This window comes from Ananas comosus, linkage group 8 (genome assembly GCF_001540865.1).
Source record: "Ananas comosus cultivar F153 linkage group 8, ASM154086v1, whole genome shotgun sequence".
Taxonomy (NCBI): domain Eukaryota; kingdom Viridiplantae; phylum Streptophyta; class Magnoliopsida; order Poales; family Bromeliaceae; genus Ananas; species Ananas comosus.
The window spans coordinates 5406471-5425430 of NC_033628.1; the positions used below are offsets into that span (position 1 = coordinate 5406471).

General features: G+C 35.7%; 1 protein-coding gene across 1 annotated transcript; it reads left to right on the top strand.

Moving 5' to 3' along the window:
* Positions 10688-11747, top strand: LOC109714120 (GDP-L-galactose phosphorylase 2-like). The gene is made up of 4 exons (XM_020238562.1): positions 10688-10880; positions 10959-11018; positions 11157-11343; positions 11442-11747. Exons 1-4 carry the CDS (start codon positions 10810-10812, stop codon positions 11745-11747), a joined length of 624 nt encoding a protein of 207 aa, XP_020094151.1. The 5' UTR covers positions 10688-10809.

Sequence of the window (18960 nt, forward strand, 5' to 3'; positions counted from 1 at the left end):
TTAAAGAAATTATCAACAAGTCTTTTGAAGTTAGAAAATATATTGCAAACATCTAATTTTTGCTGCATGGGGTAGAACCAAATATATTTAGTAAAATAATCAACAAAATGACATAATATGAAAAACCGTCAATAGAGGCAGTTGGTGCAGGCCCCCAAACATCAGTGAAGATAAGTTCAAGAGGTTTGCTACTTGTAAAACTAGATAAAGAGAAGGAAAGTTTATGACTTTTATTGCAATGACAAGATTCACAATTACTAATAGAATTAGATCTTGACGTACAAGGAAGAGAAAATTGCTTGATGACATAATAGAGAACACGTGAAGAAGGATGCCCAAGTCGTCTACGCCACTCATTCATAGAAGTTTTGATGCTCGTAAATGCAACCGGCGTAGCACTAGTCGTCTGAGAGAATCGATAGATGCCATTGTCATCAGGACCATGCAGGAGAGACGCCCCCGAGCTCAGATCCTTTACCACAAAATGAGAGGGAAAAAATTCAACAGAGACTTTATTAGTTTTGCAAAATTTTGAAACAGAGATAAGATTTTCTTTTATAGAAGGAACGAAAAGAACATTAGACAAATGAAAAGAAATAGAATGTGATGATAGAAGAGAAGAACCGGTATGTGTAATCGGCAAACTTGACCCATCTGTTGGTATTAGATTAGGATTCTCCCCTTATGGAATATCCTAATATTTATCCTAATCTAATTATAATTATTTAGTCCCATATTGAATAATAATCCTAATTGGATTATTGTATATTTCTATAAATATATGAGACTAAATCTCCCATGAAAATAATATATGAAATAAATATTCTCCTTCTCTCTTCGCGATCTACGGTACGTGCCTATCCATCCTTGGGCTAGGGTTTGCGGTATGGCTTTGCATCTGCTTCTCCTTAGGTGGAGCAGGACCGGATGCTGGAGCGGTTCTCTTCGACTTTGCATTCGTGAGGACGACAATAACACATTTCCGCTTGCGCACCAACATTGGTATCAGAGCAGGTTATATAAGGGCGATCAATTGTAAGTACCTTAATTTTTTTTTTTAACAATTTAGAAATTAAATGTTGCGGACGTAGTTGGCGGGCGCGGCAGGAAGTATTGTGATGATTTTTCTTTGGATGAGAGGCTAATATCTTTCGAAATTTAAAAATAAAAAAAAACAAACGTGGCCTCGTGATAATACACGATGAGGTGTATCACGACACATTCATCTAATTTTGTCATCACATAGCATGGCCGAAGCCATACGTCCTCATAGGCATGCATGCATGCCAGCACAATCATCATGACAACAATTAGCATTTATCTTTTCTTATTTCCAAAAGCATTGTTTTAAGTTTATATTTAATATCATCTTAGATTTTAATGCAATTAATTGATTAGTTAATTAGTTAGACTTATTAATCTGACTTGTTAACATGAATTTGCTAATTAAGGATTAGTTGCTCCAAGTGCTGTTATTTGCATCATACAACAAGTATATATTGATACAATGAGCATGCAATTTTGTCATTACGAGCCCATGAATCATAGCGTCTATGATCATTAAGGGGGGGGCTATCATCAGTTGGCTTCTCCATTGAGTTTTCAAGATGATCACCTAAGCCTTGCTCATGGAGAAGATATTGTATCTTATGCCGCCACACGTCATAATTTGTCCCTTGCAAGGTCTCGGCCTTCAGGACATCCGTCAAAAAGCTTTTCGATGCAATTTATACTACAGTTTAAATAGCACAATTAGCTAATAAGATGTCGGGTATACTTATTTATTTATTTATTTATTTATGTTGACACATGCTCAGACTTTCATATTTCAAAATTCTAATTAAATTAACGTAAGCGCACTCGATGCCCAAAACTATACTGAAACGTATAGAATCAAAGTTCGGAGTTAACGCTTTTGTTAATCCAATTAGGAAGTCAAATATGACAAGACCACTTTCGGAACAAACAAGGCCTATTGGTTTCAAGCACCATCAACCAATTAATGAACAGTAGGCCTGTTAACAAGGGCAACCCTTATCTCGTCAATCTAATTAAATGTAATTAGATTTACTTCACAGTCCAATAATAACATTGAGGTTTATACAAATATTCATTGATAATGATTAATATCCACTAATTAAGGAACGATTATAATATTTTGCTAGAACTCAATATACAGAGCATGTATGGCAAAGTAATTTAATATCTGCCACTACAACAGAATTAGGTTATAGGGACACATGTTTGGGATACTTTTGAGTAAGTGTCCCATTTATACTAAAACTTAAAAACACATCTACTAATGCCTAAATATAAAGCCCAATCCAACCAAAAATAAAAGATTACTCTACTCAACCCACCACACCCAGTCCATTTGGTCCGATTACAAACAGAAAAGAAAAAAAAAGAAAAATCAATTACCATCTTTTCTTCTCTCTTCACTCAATCCACTGAAATTCTAGACGAAGAGCCTTTACTGTCGTCCTCCTCCGCCACCGCAGCCAACGAGATAGAGTTTCGACAGTTGCTAAATGATTAAATAAGTATTGGTAAATTAGCAGCACTCTTTTAGGTTATAGCGACACTCTTTAACTGTCACTATATACCTAGCGACCCCACATATAGCAACACTTTTTAAAAGTGTCGGTAATTTTAGTTAGCAGCACTTTTTTGACATGTACCTACATTTAAAAGTGTCGCTATAGACCGTTTTTGTTGTAGTAAAACTGCTTGTTACTTGATACTTGGTAGCATGCGTAACGATTTAATTAAGCAATTTGAAATTCACAAAACTGCTAAAGAGATGTGGTCCGCTGTCAAGAAAGCATTTGGAAAATTGGACGTCTCGCGTATACAGGCTCTAACTATGATGTTCGAGACGTACAAGATGCCTACTGGTGATTCTATCATCTCAGAAAAATGGGCACCATGATTCGTGATCTTGAAGAAGCTGGAAGTCCCCTTTCTTCTACCCAACAAATTACAGGTGTACTTAGGTCTTTACCAGATTCCTGGGATACTATGAAAAAGGTGCTAATTCACAACAATCAGATTCAATCTTTTGAAGACCTATCACACCATCTTATCTTGGAGTCTGAGCTTGCAATCACTGAAGCCGCAGTCACCGCTCTCGTCACATAGCATAAGGAGCCAAAAGGTCAAAACTTTCGATCAAAAAGAAAGAATACTTTCTGGAAGCCATCAAAGAAGCAATTTAAGAAGAAAGGAAATAGACGGTTTGTTGGCCAGAAACCGGCCTCCAAACAAAAGCAAAAGTATCCTTTCAAAGGCAAAGGTTGCAACATTTGTTGGATTTGCGTACAGGAAGGCCACATGAAAAATGACTGTAACAAGTCCAAGGTATCCCATCTTGATAATTCTTTTTTTGATTCATCTATTCTTTCCCCATCTTTGGTTTGCACTGAGGCTTTCCTTGTTGATTCAAATTGTCCGTCTTGGATCCTTGACTCAGGAGCCTCAAAACACATAACTTTTGACCGGAGCGGTTTCGCCTATTTTAGGAGCATTCCAAGGGGACGGCACAAAATATTTCTTGGGAATGACGCCATAGAGGAAGTGATCTGGGTGGGAGAATACCATCTTCGGACACCGATTGGCCGGACGTTGATTCTCAAGGATGTTTTGTATTCCCCTAAAATGCGAAGAAATTTAGTCTCTGTTTTAGCATTAGTATCTGATTCATTTGATGTTAGATTTTTTAAAAATAGAGCTTCTATTAAATTTCATGACGTCTTGTATGCCTCGTGCAACATTCTCAATAGTCTATTTATTCTTGAGTTGGATTGCTGTGTTAATTGCACTTCTTCTTTCCATTCCTCTATCTCTTCTGGTGACACCCGAATCATTGATTTTGTCATTTGGCATAATAGATTAGGGCACATCAGTCAGGACCGTTTGACTAGATTAGCAAGGGATGGTCTCTTAGGGTCGCTACCTCATGTTCAGCTTCCCAAGTGTATTTCTTGTGTTCAAGGAAAACTTACTAGAAAGCCCTTTCCCAAAGCTACTAGATCAAATGGGTTACTAGATATCATTCATTCTGATATATATGGTCCAATGAATGTCCGAGCTAGAAATAATGCTTATTACTTTATCTCTTTCATCGATGATCACTCGCGATTCGGATATGTTTACCTTATTTCCCATAAGCCGGAAGCTCTAGATTGTCTTAAGAAGTATAAACTAGAAGTAGAGAATCAGCTTACTAGAAAGATCAAGATACTTCGCACTGACCGGGGTGGTGAATATACTTCTCTTTTGTTCAAAACTTTCTGTGAGGAGCATGGCATTAAAAGACAATTCGCTATGCCTTATTCTCCACAATCAAATGGTGTAGCTGAAAGGAGGAATAGGACACTTCTTAACATGATAACGTCAATGATAGGCCAAGCCAATCTTCCTTTATCTTTCTGGGGAGATGCCTTATTGACTGCAACATATATTTTGAATCGAGTTCCCTCAAAGTCTATTCCAAAAACACCATATGAGATATGGATCAGGAGAAAGCCAATTTTGGGACACATGCGCCCTTGGAGCTGTTCTGGACATGTTCGAATTCCCTCCCATTTGACAAGCAAATTGGATTCTCGAGCCGTGGAGTGCATTTTTATTCGCTATTCAGAACATTCTAAAGGGTATGTCTTTACGTAGTGGTGGAGAGTTAGCAGAGGTGGAGTCTCATGATGTCGAGTTTTTTGAAGACTCTTTTCCTTATAGATTTGTGCATCGTGAAGCTGATGAACTTCATGAGACTTTAGATCCAGAAATTCCTATTAATGTAAATGAGCCTAGTGGGAGCAATACTAATACATTGAATAGCTTCCAACTTATTCGACGAGGAGAGTGTCAACGAATTGCAAAGAAATATTTTGAAATTGAAGGAAGAACAACAGCCGTTGTTTCCATTGATGCAGATGAGCCAACAACTTTGCAAGAAGCACTTGATTCACCGAATGCTGACAAATGGCTAACTGCAATGCAGGAGGAACTTGACTCTATGATCAAAAATAAAGTTTGGGAGTTAGTTAGCCTTCCAGCTAACAGAAAAGCAGTTGCAAATAAATGGGTACTCAAAATAAAGAGAACGGCAGATGGATCCATTGACAAATTTAAAGCTCGGCTAGTAGCAAAGGGCTTCACTCAAATAGAGGGAATAGATTATGAAGAAACATTTTCACCTGTAGTAAAATTCACATCACTTCGGTTGATATTATCCCTTGTAGCCCGACTAGATTTAGAATTATTTCAAATTGGATGTAAAAACTACTTTTTTAAATGGTGATTTGGATGAAGAGATTTATATGAAGCAACCTACTGGTTTTGTTGTTCGAGGGCAAGAGGACAAAGTTTGCAAACTTAGAAAATCCATTTATGGTCTTAAACAATCCTCGCGAAAATGGTACACCAAATTTCACCTGGCCATTATCTCTTTCGGTTTTTCCATGATTGAAGAGGATCATTGTGTTTATGTGAAGCGACTAACAAAAAGTTTGTTGATTTTGTCGTTATATGTTGATGATATTTTACTTGCTGGAAACGACATGCAATTGATTAATGCAACTCGTGATTGGTTATCCTCAAATTTTGATATGAAGGACATCGGCGAAGCCAATTACATTCTTGGTGTGAAAATTGTGCGGGACAGCTCAAAAAAATTTCTTGGTCTTTCACAGGAGACCTATATTAAAAGGGTTTTAGAACATTTTCAAATGTAGGATTGCAAACCGATTGATTCTCCCATCGATAAAGGACAAAAACTCTCAACCGCTATGTGTCCTTCTTCTACTCAAGAAAAGGCTAATATGAATCGAGTACCTTATGCTAGCGCAGTTGGCAGTCTCATGCATGCAATATTATATACTCGACTAGATATAGCTTTTGCAGTAGGATTAGTAAGTAGATACCAAAGTAACCCAGGAATGGGTCATTGGAATGCTGTAAAGCGGATTCTGAGGTATCTTCGTGGCACTTCGGATTATATGCTTTGTTATGGGGGATTTGATCTACATATTAAGGCTTATACTGATGCCGATTGGGCAAATGACCTAGATGATCGTAAATCTACTTCAGGTTATCTGTTCTTGTCTTGGGGTGGTGCTGTATCTTGGAGGAGCAAGAAACAGAAAACTATTGCTTTATCAACGATGAAAGCGAAATATATTGCTTGCTGTTCTGCAACGAAGGAGGTAGTTTGGATTCGCCGTTTCTTATGTAGTCTTGGAATTCTTGACTCTGCCATAGAACCAATCAAGATCTTTTGTGATAGTACTGCTGCTATTGATTTTTCTAAAGATGCTAAGTTTCATGATAGAACTAAACATATTGATACTACGTACCATTTTGTCCGTCTCATGATAAACGAGAGAAAAAAAGTAGTGATATCTCATGTTCCGTCCAAAGAGATGTTGGCTGACTCTCTTACTAAGCTAATTCTTCGTGATGCTTTTTTGTCTCATGTTCGAGCCATGGGACTTCGTCGGTTTTGAGAGATTTGATAACCTAGTCTGTTATGAGATTGTAATATAGTTTTGATAGTTCTTTTATCTAACTGTTAAATATATATATAGTATTTTTGTCACTTGTGCTCATTGATGTCATAATCTAATTTCAAACTTGTAGCTTGTGTGGTGTGTTTTTGTCGGTATACCATTTTATATGTATTGCACATTATGACACATGCCGCGCCATTTTATAGCGCCATGTCAAGTTTATAAGGTTAAATTAGTCGGCGAGCTAAGGTATGCTTTATCTCAGGCAATACCACCCTCTAAGCCCAAGAGGCTCGATGAGGATGAGACTTGTGCGTTGCGCACGATCAGCCGCTCCGACCATATTATCTTAGTGGGAGATTGTGTCTTCGAGCAGATCTCCAATACGATCGGGCCTTTGGCAGGTCGCTAAAACCGAATGAGATCAATGCCTTGGGCATTGGACATCTCAAGATAGACTTTTAGTAAGTTGATTTCGGTTTGGTCGGAATGAGATTCTTATAGTAAATTGAGAATTGACATGAGAGATAGTATTGCACCTTAACACATATATATCACTCATGTGGCTCGTAGGGGCCGGTAGGTGTTGCACCTTAACCGTGTAGTGTGTTTTACCCGACTGTAATTGTTTAAAGGGCTTACGGAGCACCTTTGATACATACCTGACGTGTTGCACGTTCCCCAGGACCTCATTACCAACAACGACGTGATCACTCTAGAATCGTCGTTATGAGATATTACAGCCGGTCTTGTAGGTGACCTTCATGACCTGAAAACTCATTGTTCCATCATAGAGAGCAGTTGGCTAATACCTGCTTCTTTGATTTACGTACCTATGGTTATGTTTATGATTTAGCCGAATGGGCGTATTTTGGGAAAGCGATCAGCCATATGTTTCTCTAACATGGACAGAATAAGAAGAATCCATCAGTTTATACTTGATTTACATTCACTTTGACCTTTGACTAGCCCGGGCTTATAACTATTGTTGTAAAACAAAAGGACATATTTTAAATAAATCTATATATATGTAAATAAATAATTACAACATGTTTTCTTAAAAGGTCAGAGAGATTGTGCATGTAATGAACCATTGTGGTCTCGAGTTGAGAGCTTTGGTTTTAGTATTTACTTGATGGGTCCAGGTCAGGCTGGCAGAGCGAGATGTACCGTGATCGGTCAGGTGGAGATTTGACATGGTTTCTCTCAAGAATCGAGAGAGAGGCACTCCAGAGGTCCCACACTGCATCCCTTCTTATATGCACCGGTTAAGATCGTCTAGGGAGATGTGATAATTATGATGCCAAATTTTTAATTCTGTAATATCCCTCAGGGGAGAAGTGGGAGATGTTGGTATTAGATTAGGATTCTCCCCTTATGGGATATCCTAATATTTATCCTAATCTAATTATAATTATTTAGTCCCATATTGAATAATAATCCTAATTGGATTATTGTATATTCCTATAAATATATGAGACTAAATCTCCCATGATAATAATATATGAAATAAATATTCTCCTTCTCTCTTCGCGATCTACGGTACATGCCTATCCATCCTTGGGCTAGGGTTTGTGGCGTGGCTTTGCATCTGCTTCCCCTTAGGTGGAGCAGGATCGGACGCTGGAGCGGTTCTCTTCGACTCTGCATTCGTGAGGATGACAAAAACACGTTTCCGCTTGCGCACCAACACCATCACCCACTACTATCTCATCTGGATCATGATACTCCGTGAAAGGTTCACATGATGTGTTGCAGCCAAGTCCATCAACCAATCTTGAGCAGTAGGTCGGTTGGAAGATGTAAAGTTGATCATGGGTTCAGAAGGTGGATGTAGTTTGTAACACTTCTTGGCTGTATATCCTGAACGATCACAATATTGACATGTAACGTTGGTAGACAGTTTGTCGGTACTTTATCATCGCTGTGTATGTGATGGAGGAAATTCAGCTTTTCGATAGAAGTTGGGTGGCCGAGAGGGTCCGTGTTGATTGTTGTTGCGTTGACCATTGTTGGATCTTGGATTTTGTCGATTATAGCTGTAACCAAGAGATTTGGTACCTTGGCCACTAAATCTTCTAGTGAAATTTGCTATGAGGACTGTTGCATCATGTGACATTTCTTCTTTCTTCAAAAAATTTTCGTAGTCTATTAGTTTATCATGCAATTCTTCAATAGTAATTGGATTCTCTTGCGCTTTCATAGCAGTTNCTGAGATTTCTTTAAATTCTGGACCTAGTCCGTTAAGTGTATAAATGACAAGATCAATATCATCAAGTGGAGAATCCACTATAGCTAGCTCATCAGCTGTTGTCTTGATAAGTTGAAGATATTCAGAGACAGATTTTGTATCTCGCGAGAGGGAAGAAGGACGATCTTTTAGAGACATGACTCAAGATCGAGACTTATTGGCATATAGATGAGCAAGCTTTTGCCATGCCTCACACGACGTCGCCATGCCTCACACGACGTCTTGGCAGAGGCAATGAAGGACATGATATTCTCAGATGTTGATGCTATTATAGCATGCAACAATAGTTGATCTTGACGCACCCAAAGAGCAAAATCTGGATTTGGTGTGGGCTTCCCGTCATTCATAATTGTTGAGGGTGGACATGATTTGCTGCCATCAACAAATCCCGTCAGATAGTAGCCAAAAAGGAGTGCATTAAATTGTGCGCGTCATGACGGATAATTCAAAGGAGTTAATTTAAGAGGCAATTGAGCTGTTGCATTAATAGAGATAAGATTAGTTCTTGTATTTTGTGGTAGAGAGGTGGAGGCTATGTGAGGAGGACTATTATTTATAGGATTCTCTTTTTCCATAGCAGAGCATGTTGCCAGTTAGGCTTGTGGCTCTGTACCATATAACAAAGGTATTGGGTTAAAAGATTTCACACTTTATTATTCTTCAGGATAAATATTTATATACATATTAGAGAACATTCTAGAGACTATTTTACAAGAAAATAATAAAATATATGGCAAATAATTATCAGCTTGATATATTTTCTTCTATAGGATGATCCAATCAATTTCCTTATAAATGGGCCAGATTTGAAAAGCTTCTTTCTATGGCACTGCTATCTTTATTTTTTGATTTTGAGGATTAGATTGCTCCATTGAATATGATTGAAATTTGTTTCCTTCTATAGATCCAAGATCTTAGAAAACTAACTAATTAGCAAGTGATCAGCGCAATGCACGGCTTTGTTGCACTTTAATTTTCATCTTTACGTTTATAATATATATATTTTTTACGTTTGATCTAATTGAGAAGTCACTGATATTCAAATGCTTTTTAATTCTGTAACTTGTGTTAAAGTTTTTATTTTATTTTATATTTTAAACTACCCGTTTTTATTTTAAGAATTATATAAAGGTAGAAAAAAGAAATAAAAATTAATTATCTATTGTAAATTTCATATAAGAATTACAGAATAACTTGAAGAAAATAAATTTCTTAAATTGTATGGTTGATAAAAATTAGAAAAAATTTGTATTTAATCGTTATTTTGAAGAATCAAAAGGATATCTATCTATAATTCTTATGAAAGTCCGTTCTTTTTGTCCACGTGGCAACATTAGCTTAATTTAATTTTTGTGGCCCTACCTGTCATCTTAACATACTTTACTAATTAATTAATGGATGGATAATTTTAACTTTTGTGGGCCCTACCTGTCATCTTAAGATCCACCCAACCAAATTTCTTTTCGCACTCTGCTTCCCATTTAACTTTCCCTGCTTCTAATTAACTTCGTCTTCTACCTCCTGCTCCTTCGCTCGCCCCTCTAGATGCTGCTCCGACTCCTGTTCCCTCTCTGGACGGAATGTTGGGCCGAGTTCATGGTTGGCCCTTCTTCCGGTCGCGCCGTTTCGTTTTGGCTTATTCATCCCCTCCGGTCACGAAAATGATTCGGATTCATTCTCCGTGGTCCCTTCTTGCTGCCTATATAATATGCCTTTGAAAAAAATTTCTTTGCAACAAAAAAACTTTATTTCTCTCCTGATTTTTTCCATCTCTGATTTGGTAGCGATCGATGGTATATATATTTTTTCTTTCTTCCTTAGGGCTCTTTTTTTTAACACAATTGGAGCTATTATTGAATACCTTTAGCATATTGTTTGCAATGTGTTGTGACAGTTTGAAAATGGCTGAAAAGATTTTTTTTTTAAAAAAAAGAAAACAAGAAAGGAAGTCGAGCTCAAATTGCATCCTGTCTGATTCTTGCTTTGGGGCATTGTGAAATTTTCGGGTATCAAGACATCTTTACAGCCTTGGTGTTATTCCGAAGGACAATGATGCCTGCCGAGGTTCCTTCACTGCTGAGGATGGTCGGAGTTTACTGGACACTTTCCTCCTCTCTCAGGTTGATAACTTTCTAGAATTGGGATCTATTTCTAATTGCTTTTGGATTTTAATGTAATCTTCTACTTTACCATCATAGTGGGAATCTCATGCTTGGAGGGGTTAGCTTGAATACGATGTCACTGCCTGCGAATTTAAGGTGCATTTTCAAGGCTTTTAATTGACGCAATCAGTCTTCCAGTTTAGTTTTTAGGCTTTTAGCACATTCTCAGAATGACTCTGTCACTCTGCAGGTTATCAGTGGTAGAAAGAAGTTTATTGTCTAATTGAATAACAGATGGAATGCACAATTTCTTAAGGAATTTGAAAACAACTTCCTTGAACCGTTGGGATTTTTAAAGTCAAACTACATGAAAAATTGCAAGAAGGAAATACTCTTCTGCGTTTGCCAGGGAGAAAAGGAGAGCTCTGAGCTACTACCTTTGATAGTGCTACCTAAAGATGGAGTTCTGATCATTGCTAATGTAAGTATGAATCTCCAGTTCATACAAATTAAACTTAAACTATGTGCAGAATACTTTTTGAGTTGTGGTTATGATTGGTCCATGTCTTTTTGTCTAAGGGGAATCCTGTCGAGTACGGTCATGTCTACTTGGTGCCTTATGTTAGCCACCAGCTACCGCTGTTTTGGGACCGAAAGATATTAGGATTAGTCACACAGATTGCTGTTGAAGTTAATAATTCCTCATTTCGAGTTTTCCTTGACAATGCCTCTACAACTTCTGGTCATATACATTTTCAGGTAGTCTTGCTGACATTTTTTATTTTTTGTACAGCACGCAAATCATATCCATATCTGTCTATTAAACTTTTCTCCTTAATTTCATATATGGATCTCATAAGCATAAGCCCACCTATATATGCTTAATGTTACACTTTTTAACAACTGGTTCCAAGTAGAGAGACTTTGTTTGGAGAGCTCGACAACCGTCATGTTAGACCGGGTTTTTTTTTGTCTTGATTATGCTTTTTTAGTGAGGCCTAGGTATCTTATCTTTGAATTTCAGCTCCTTTGTTTCGAGTGATGGTTGCAAATGTTTGCATGTCTCAATGTCAGATTTTTAGGAAACTAAGGAGTCTATCTTATGGCCTTAACAGAGGCGACATGCCTACATGCCTACACATAATCCTAGATGTTGGGTATGAGTGAAATAGAATAAATTGCATGCTGCAGAGGAATTTTAGGGTAGCTCAAATAACTATAACTATGTGGGAAAGTTAAAGAGTGATGATGTTAGATGATTGTGATGGGTTAATGGGCAAGAATTTTGAAAGATTTCTTGAAAAATATGACATACAATATATTTGTGGTTGTAAATTAAAAATTGGAGTGCTCTCTAACGCAAACCTCCTCGCACTTTATGAGTACCACAAGTCTTCTAGCCATCTTTTATATTTTAAGGTTTACAATTTTGAAGTTGTCTCAACTATATTTTTCCTGCATTGATAGCGGATTGTTTCACATGGGCTTATTTGAGCTTAATCGGTAGTGGTTTTAAATGTGTTCACTTCTTGCGGTCATTATAAACCACAGGTTTTGTATCAGGAGTCCTCTGACCAAACATTTATCACATCAGTGAAGTTGACAACCTATCGTTTTCTTATGTTGTTTTTGTTTTACAAATATGAGTAGAGGGCATTCAATCACATAGATTATGAAACAATTCTGTTTTTTTTTCTTTGTCTGCAACATTTCTTTCATTATTACGTTCGCTGCAGTTGGGATGACAAAGATGCAACAATGGTGGATTGGAAACCAAATTCACTTTGTTGTTTTAAAGGAAATAAGGTAGATAATAAATTTGGTCTAAATTCTTTGAACATCTTCTAAGCTCCTCCAAACCTCAATTCGTATGTAATCATGCCTTACATTTCTCTAAAAAACCACAGGGTACTCACTTGATATAAAAATAAAATCATAGGGTACTAACTTGATACAAAAATAAAATCACAGGATACTAACTTGATACACTTTAAACCACAGGGTTCTAAAATGGAAAAATACGAAACCATAGGGGGTTTTTGAAGTTTTCTCTAAAGTTATTCTATAATTCTTTGTTATATATGCCTGTTAAGCAAACGTTGAAAAATTGAAGTAGGTGAGTTATACATATTTTAAATCTCAGTAGTTTTCTGGTACTTCATATAGTTTGATACTCTTTTGATATGCTATAATTGTTACACTAATTATATTTGATGATTGTTTTATGAAAGTTATTAGTATACCTGAGTTTTGCATGATATGCCATATCTCTTCAACATAGTTAATTCAATTTTTGAATGATTAATTTTTTTTTTCCAATCATAATGTATGTTTTTTTAAAAACAATATTTTTTTGTTGATATTTCATTCTCTACAAATTTTTACTTTAGTAGTATTTACCCGGTACAACGCGCGGGTCACTACACTAGTGATATAAGAAACCTTCATTATTATCTTTCATGGTGGAGGAAATTAATTTTTTATAAAAAAATTAATAGAAAAAAAAAGCATGAAGTTAAAAAGTGAAATTTGTATATGCTAGGGAAAAAAAATCAATAGAAAAAGAAAAGTGAACCTAAAAATTAAAGTGCATATTAGAAAAATCGTTAAGTTTAGAAACTTGCATATATTATAGTCTCATTGAAGAGAACGAAAATTTGACACTATCTTTTGGGAGTATTTTTAAGCTATTTCTAATTTAGCATGTTCTTAATTACTGGCAAGCTTTGACACGGGTTTATTTTAATTTTTTTGGTTTCAATAAACTTTTATAATTTTATTTTGAAAGATTTAAATAAATAATTATGAATATATACTATATATATCTTACTATACTCATCAATTAACATACATATAAGCTTTTTGTAAGTAAAGTACAACTATACCTGATGTAGAATAGAAATTAAGATACAATAATAAAATTCACAAGTATAATAATTATTTAAATTTACATCTTTACATAGAGATGACTGCTTAATTCCGCATAGATCGTCGCGCTTGATCATATGGCAGATTGTCATCTGCAGATACAAGATTTATTTGACAATATTGATATAAGTATTGCTCGTATTGTGAGAAAGTCATATATTCTCGATATTACATTCATATTTTTTTTCTTTCATTCTTTTTAAAAATATCTGATCAAAATTTATTTGGGAGATCGATTTTTATTCTCCTGATTCACCAAAAGCTTTGCGGTGCGACAAATTTTGACAAAATATTTTGTGAAAAAAATAGATGTCTGCGTTGGAAGCGGAGGGATCGCATATGTCAATTAAAAATTTGCTCATATATTGATAAATAAGAAGTTTAAAAAAAAGTATCCGTCAAAAAGCAAAAAAAAAAAAAGTTGAAAAAAAGATAACAAAAGTGAAAAAAAAAAGACAATATANGGGGGTGGGGGGTGGGTGGCTCGATACCCTAGAGAATAAAAGAAAAAAAGAAAATGCCAAAAAAAGGGCCAAAAAGGAAAAAATAAAATAAAATAAAATTGGGCGGCACGCACAGTACGTGTCGCCGGCACGCACCTGCGTGCCGCTTTGTCTCGAGCGAGACAGAGAGGGAGGGGGGGTTTCTCCAAGAGTCTACATTCCTTTGAAGTTATATTACACTATTTGGAGATACATTGCACCAATTGGTGAAATTGTTGTGCGGTAGCACCAATTTTCACTCTTTCATAAGTACCTTACTAGTAAAAAAACGTCGACGATATCATTACGTTTACGCTTATTCCTCGAGATATGTTCTTGCATAGTAAGGAAAATATTACAACATTTTTCTCTCGGGAAGGAAAACCGATCGGCTACTACACAACCCAAGGATAACAAACGTCTTTTCTCCTATTACCCAATGGTTCTTCACGTGCATTTTCCGTTGCATTACTGCACAGACAATTTGCACTCTTCAAAGTATATATTGCAGTATTTTCGTTTCTGCAGACAAAAGTTTGCATTATTGTGGTTATTGTTGTATGTTTAAGGCAATAAAGTAATCCTTTTAAGTGATGTTGCACAATTTCTAGCTAGTTAAAAGTAAATCTCCCATATAATTGTGAACTTCAATCCTTATGTTGCACTATTTGATACATTATTTCCACCAGGGCTTTAGGATTCTCCTAACATAAAAGGAGGGTAAAGGTGATGCTACCCTTCGTCAAGGAGGTGACGGCGATGTAGGGCGTTCCCTATAAACGCAACTAGTGCGACGGCGGCGTCAGATGATGGTCGTCCGTCGCATCTTCCTCATCTGCAGTGGCTATAGTGGCGGCAGGGCCGGTGGGCGAAGCTCTTCATCATCATGTTTGTTTCGGCGACGCAGGTGGAAGTTCTGGAGGTGGAAATAAAAGTCGTCATGGCTGCCGACGGGGTGGTGCCCACAGCGGCAGCTGCCGAAGGGGCAAGAGGCGAATGAATCGTCGATGAGAAGGTGGCAGTTGTGAGGGTACGATCTAATAAATCGACGTTAAGATCGACTCCCACTATCTGGAGTGCTTCAACTGCTGCAAGCCCATTGGCCCTCTTCTCTTTCAGGTTTGAAAACTTTTGTAGGTCTTTATTACTCTTGCTCGATTCTATTTTTTACTGATTGTGGAGTCTTTTTCCGAACATGATAGAGCGGAGATCCGAAGGGCTCACAGCAACTGAAGCGCTTCAGGTAGTGCGAATCAATCTTAATGCCGATCTGTTTGGTCCTATCCTTCCCAACAACATCCTCTTTCTCGACCTCTTCTTTGCCTCACTCCCCTTCAGTGGCGGTGGCCGCTATCAGTACCACCGCTGCTGCCAACCACGACGACTTTATTTTTCGCCCCCGTAACCACCGCCGCTGCCGCTGAAACAAGTACGACGAGGAAGACCTTCGCCCATTGCCGCCATAGCGACTGCGGACGAGGAAGACGACAACCCGGCGTAGACGAAGAAGACGACGATGACTAGAAGGTTGCATAACCCGACGCGGAGCTCATTTAATGCCCTGGTAGGCGCCGTACGACTCGCGTTCGACTCGATATTTGGCCCGCTCGAGCTCGACTCGAAATTAAATGAGCCGAGCTTGAACAAAAAAAAAAAGGCTCGAAATTCATTTTAAGCCGAGCTTGAGCATTACTCGGCTCGTTCGAATTAGGCTCGAAAAGCTCGAATGAATATATATATATATATATATATATATATATATATATATATATATATATATATATATATATATATATATATATATTATATATATATATATATCCCAAGCCGATGATATGATAATAATCATGCTAGCGGGAGCATGAGTATTCAGCAAAAGCTACTAACTCGAAGGCTTAGCTGCTAGGTATGACAATTTGCAATAGATCTTGTAAACTTTGTAGATCTTTAGTTTAAAGTATTAAAAAGCTGTAGTAAATGGAATGCTAGTTTTCGAGTGTTTTAACTATTAAAAATTGCCGGCCATATCTTATGAACGATCAAATTGCCACGTTTTCTTAGGCTTATCCAACTTAAAAACTATCTTTTAAGATAAGTGATGGATCTATTTCTAATTATTGAGGCTAGAATTTAACTTCCTAGGCTAGTAAGTAAAAATCCTGTAGCAAGCTAAAACTGGCAAGTAAAATACGGGTAAACTACCTGAAATAATACTAAAGCTTTTAAATGCTTTAAATAAAAGATCTCAAAGTTTATGTGATCTAGTATAAATTGCCTCACCTAGCAGCTAAGCCTTCGAGGTAGTACCTTTTGTTGAATACTCATACTACAGAGTATGCATGGCTACTATACTATTATGAGTATTGGAGCCCTATACTCATAATTGTTTCCATGTGGAGCTTCCGAATCGACGATCCACTCCGTTAAATATGATCTAGTGTATTTGAAATCTAGAAAATAAATTTCGTAAATTTCGAAATCATAATAAAGCTCCATCAAATGGGCATAAATGAACGGTCAAAATCGAACGATGTCCTAAAAATGAGATGATCGGATCTTCAATTTAAGATCGGATTATATAATCTTTATCTAGGTAGTGAATAGAATTTCTTATCAAAATTCAACCTATTCGGATTCTTTTGCACCGTTAAACTAGCAAGTATTCTATACGGCCGTTAAAAATTATCAATTTTGTGAGCTTTTTGATCTGTAAGGTAAATGATGTGAAAATTATGAAATTTGATTTCTAGATGTTTCAAATGTTCTAGATAACGTTTAACAGTATGATCGTCGATTCGGAAGCTCAATCATCGAAAACGACATATGAGTAGGCGATCGACTAATAATAGTATAGTAGCCGAACCCTATATATATATATATATATATAATATATATAATTATTATATATATATATATATATAGAGCTACTATGCTATCGACAGTATAGAGATCTGGTGCTTTCGATTTTTGATTCTTAGATCGCCCTTTAATCATTTTTCTATCTTTGGATTAATATTATTATTACCTTGTAGGAACCATTCAATATCCTAGCACGTTTGGTTCGGGGATAAGCAGGGATACGAAAGTTCCCTGCTATTCCGCCAAACGGATATTTTTTACCGGATATTTTATCGGTCAAGCTTGCTATTCCCGGTTATCCCGGAATAGCAAGCTTTTTACTATTCCACCATTTCGGTGGAATAGTGCTATTCCCATGCTTAATTTCAAACTTAATTATAATTATAAAATAAATTAACTAAATTATATAAATATAAATATTATATATTATAATACATTATTTTTATTATAAAATTATTAATTGTGCTATATTAATATCATATTATTTATATTTAAATATTATAATAATTTTATAATAATTATATTATATAAATAAATTAAAATTTAAATTAAAAAATTTAAAATTAAAATATTATAATAATTTATGCAATCATCCCAACCATACAATTCTTAATCAAATGGTCAAAAATTCGGAAGTATCAAATCCTCTATATTTTTTATAGCATAGTAATTCTACAATATATGTATATTAAAAAAATATATAAATATAATATATTTTAATTATATATAGGCTGAGTGAATAATCTGAGTTTAGTTAAAATTGGGCCAATGTTGTTGGCCCATAAAAACAAACCCAATAGACAAATAAAAGAGCAAAATTTCACTAAATTTATACATTTTTTCTTTCTTTCTTTCTTTCACAGAGCTCTAAATTTTCAATATGTTTCTCTCTTTCTCTTTTTCTGTCTCTCACCCTAAGTGGCCAAGCCGGAAGCCCTCCAAGTTACCAAGTAACAGTATATGCCCGTCGTTGCCTACCTTGCTATTAATTGTATGCTTGGGAAGATATACAGAATATTTTTAAAGTAAAAAATTTTTATTCATATAAAATTTTAATTTTAGTTATATAGGATTGAATAGTTTAATCTAATATTTACCTATATAATTTATTTATTTTTTACTGTGTAAATGAAAATAAATAATATGGAATTGAAGAGCTTAAATTTAGGCTCGAAATTAATTTCAAGCCGAATTTGAGCCGAGGTAAGCTCGCTCGAGCTCGGCTCGTTTCCACCCCTAAATTTTTGTTAGGTGGCGAAAAATTCGTACTAAATTTACAAAATCGAAAAAAGACGGCCCAATTTTGCAAAAGTTGTAGATTTTTTATGCAAATTGGCCTTCTTATAATCTTAATTTTTTTTTTTTGTACATGATGTAGAGTAGTTAATTTGTGGATTATTGGATAATTATAATTTAGATTCATTTTTTTTTTATTTTAGGTTCATCTCCCTTTTACCGTCCAAGGTGAAAATCCTCCCATTACTGTATCATTATTTATATTTTTTGGAACTTTAAAATTGATAAATAATTGATACTGCACCTACCATAGATGGTTAAAAAGCAGCATTTTATGTATTAAGTAGCGTTATGAATATTTTTTTTCTTCTAACAATTAGATTTTTTATTCATACATAGAAAATATTTTACACCGAATCGTTTAATTTTATTTGTATTTCAAGTCTATTCAACAATAAATTTGGCTTTTCAAGGAAAATTCTATAAGCATTTGATGATGTCAGTAGAAGAAATTAATAGTTGACCTTTCAAAAAAAAAAAATTATATTAGAAAACATGTAAGTTTCTTCCATTACTAATTAAGATTATATAGA

Coding starts and splice junctions, on each gene's coding strand:
- LOC109714120 (XM_020238562.1), top strand. CDS start 10,810: ATGATGCCTGCCGAGGTTCCTTCACTGCTGAGGATGGTCGGAGTTTAC. Junction 10,881..10,958: donor ACACTTTCCTCCTCTCTCAG/GTTGATAACTTT, acceptor TTACCATCATAG/TGGGAATCTCATGCTTGGAG. Junction 11,344..11,441: donor GAGTTCTGATCATTGCTAAT/GTAAGTATGAAT, acceptor TTTTTGTCTAAG/GGGAATCCTGTCGAGTACGG.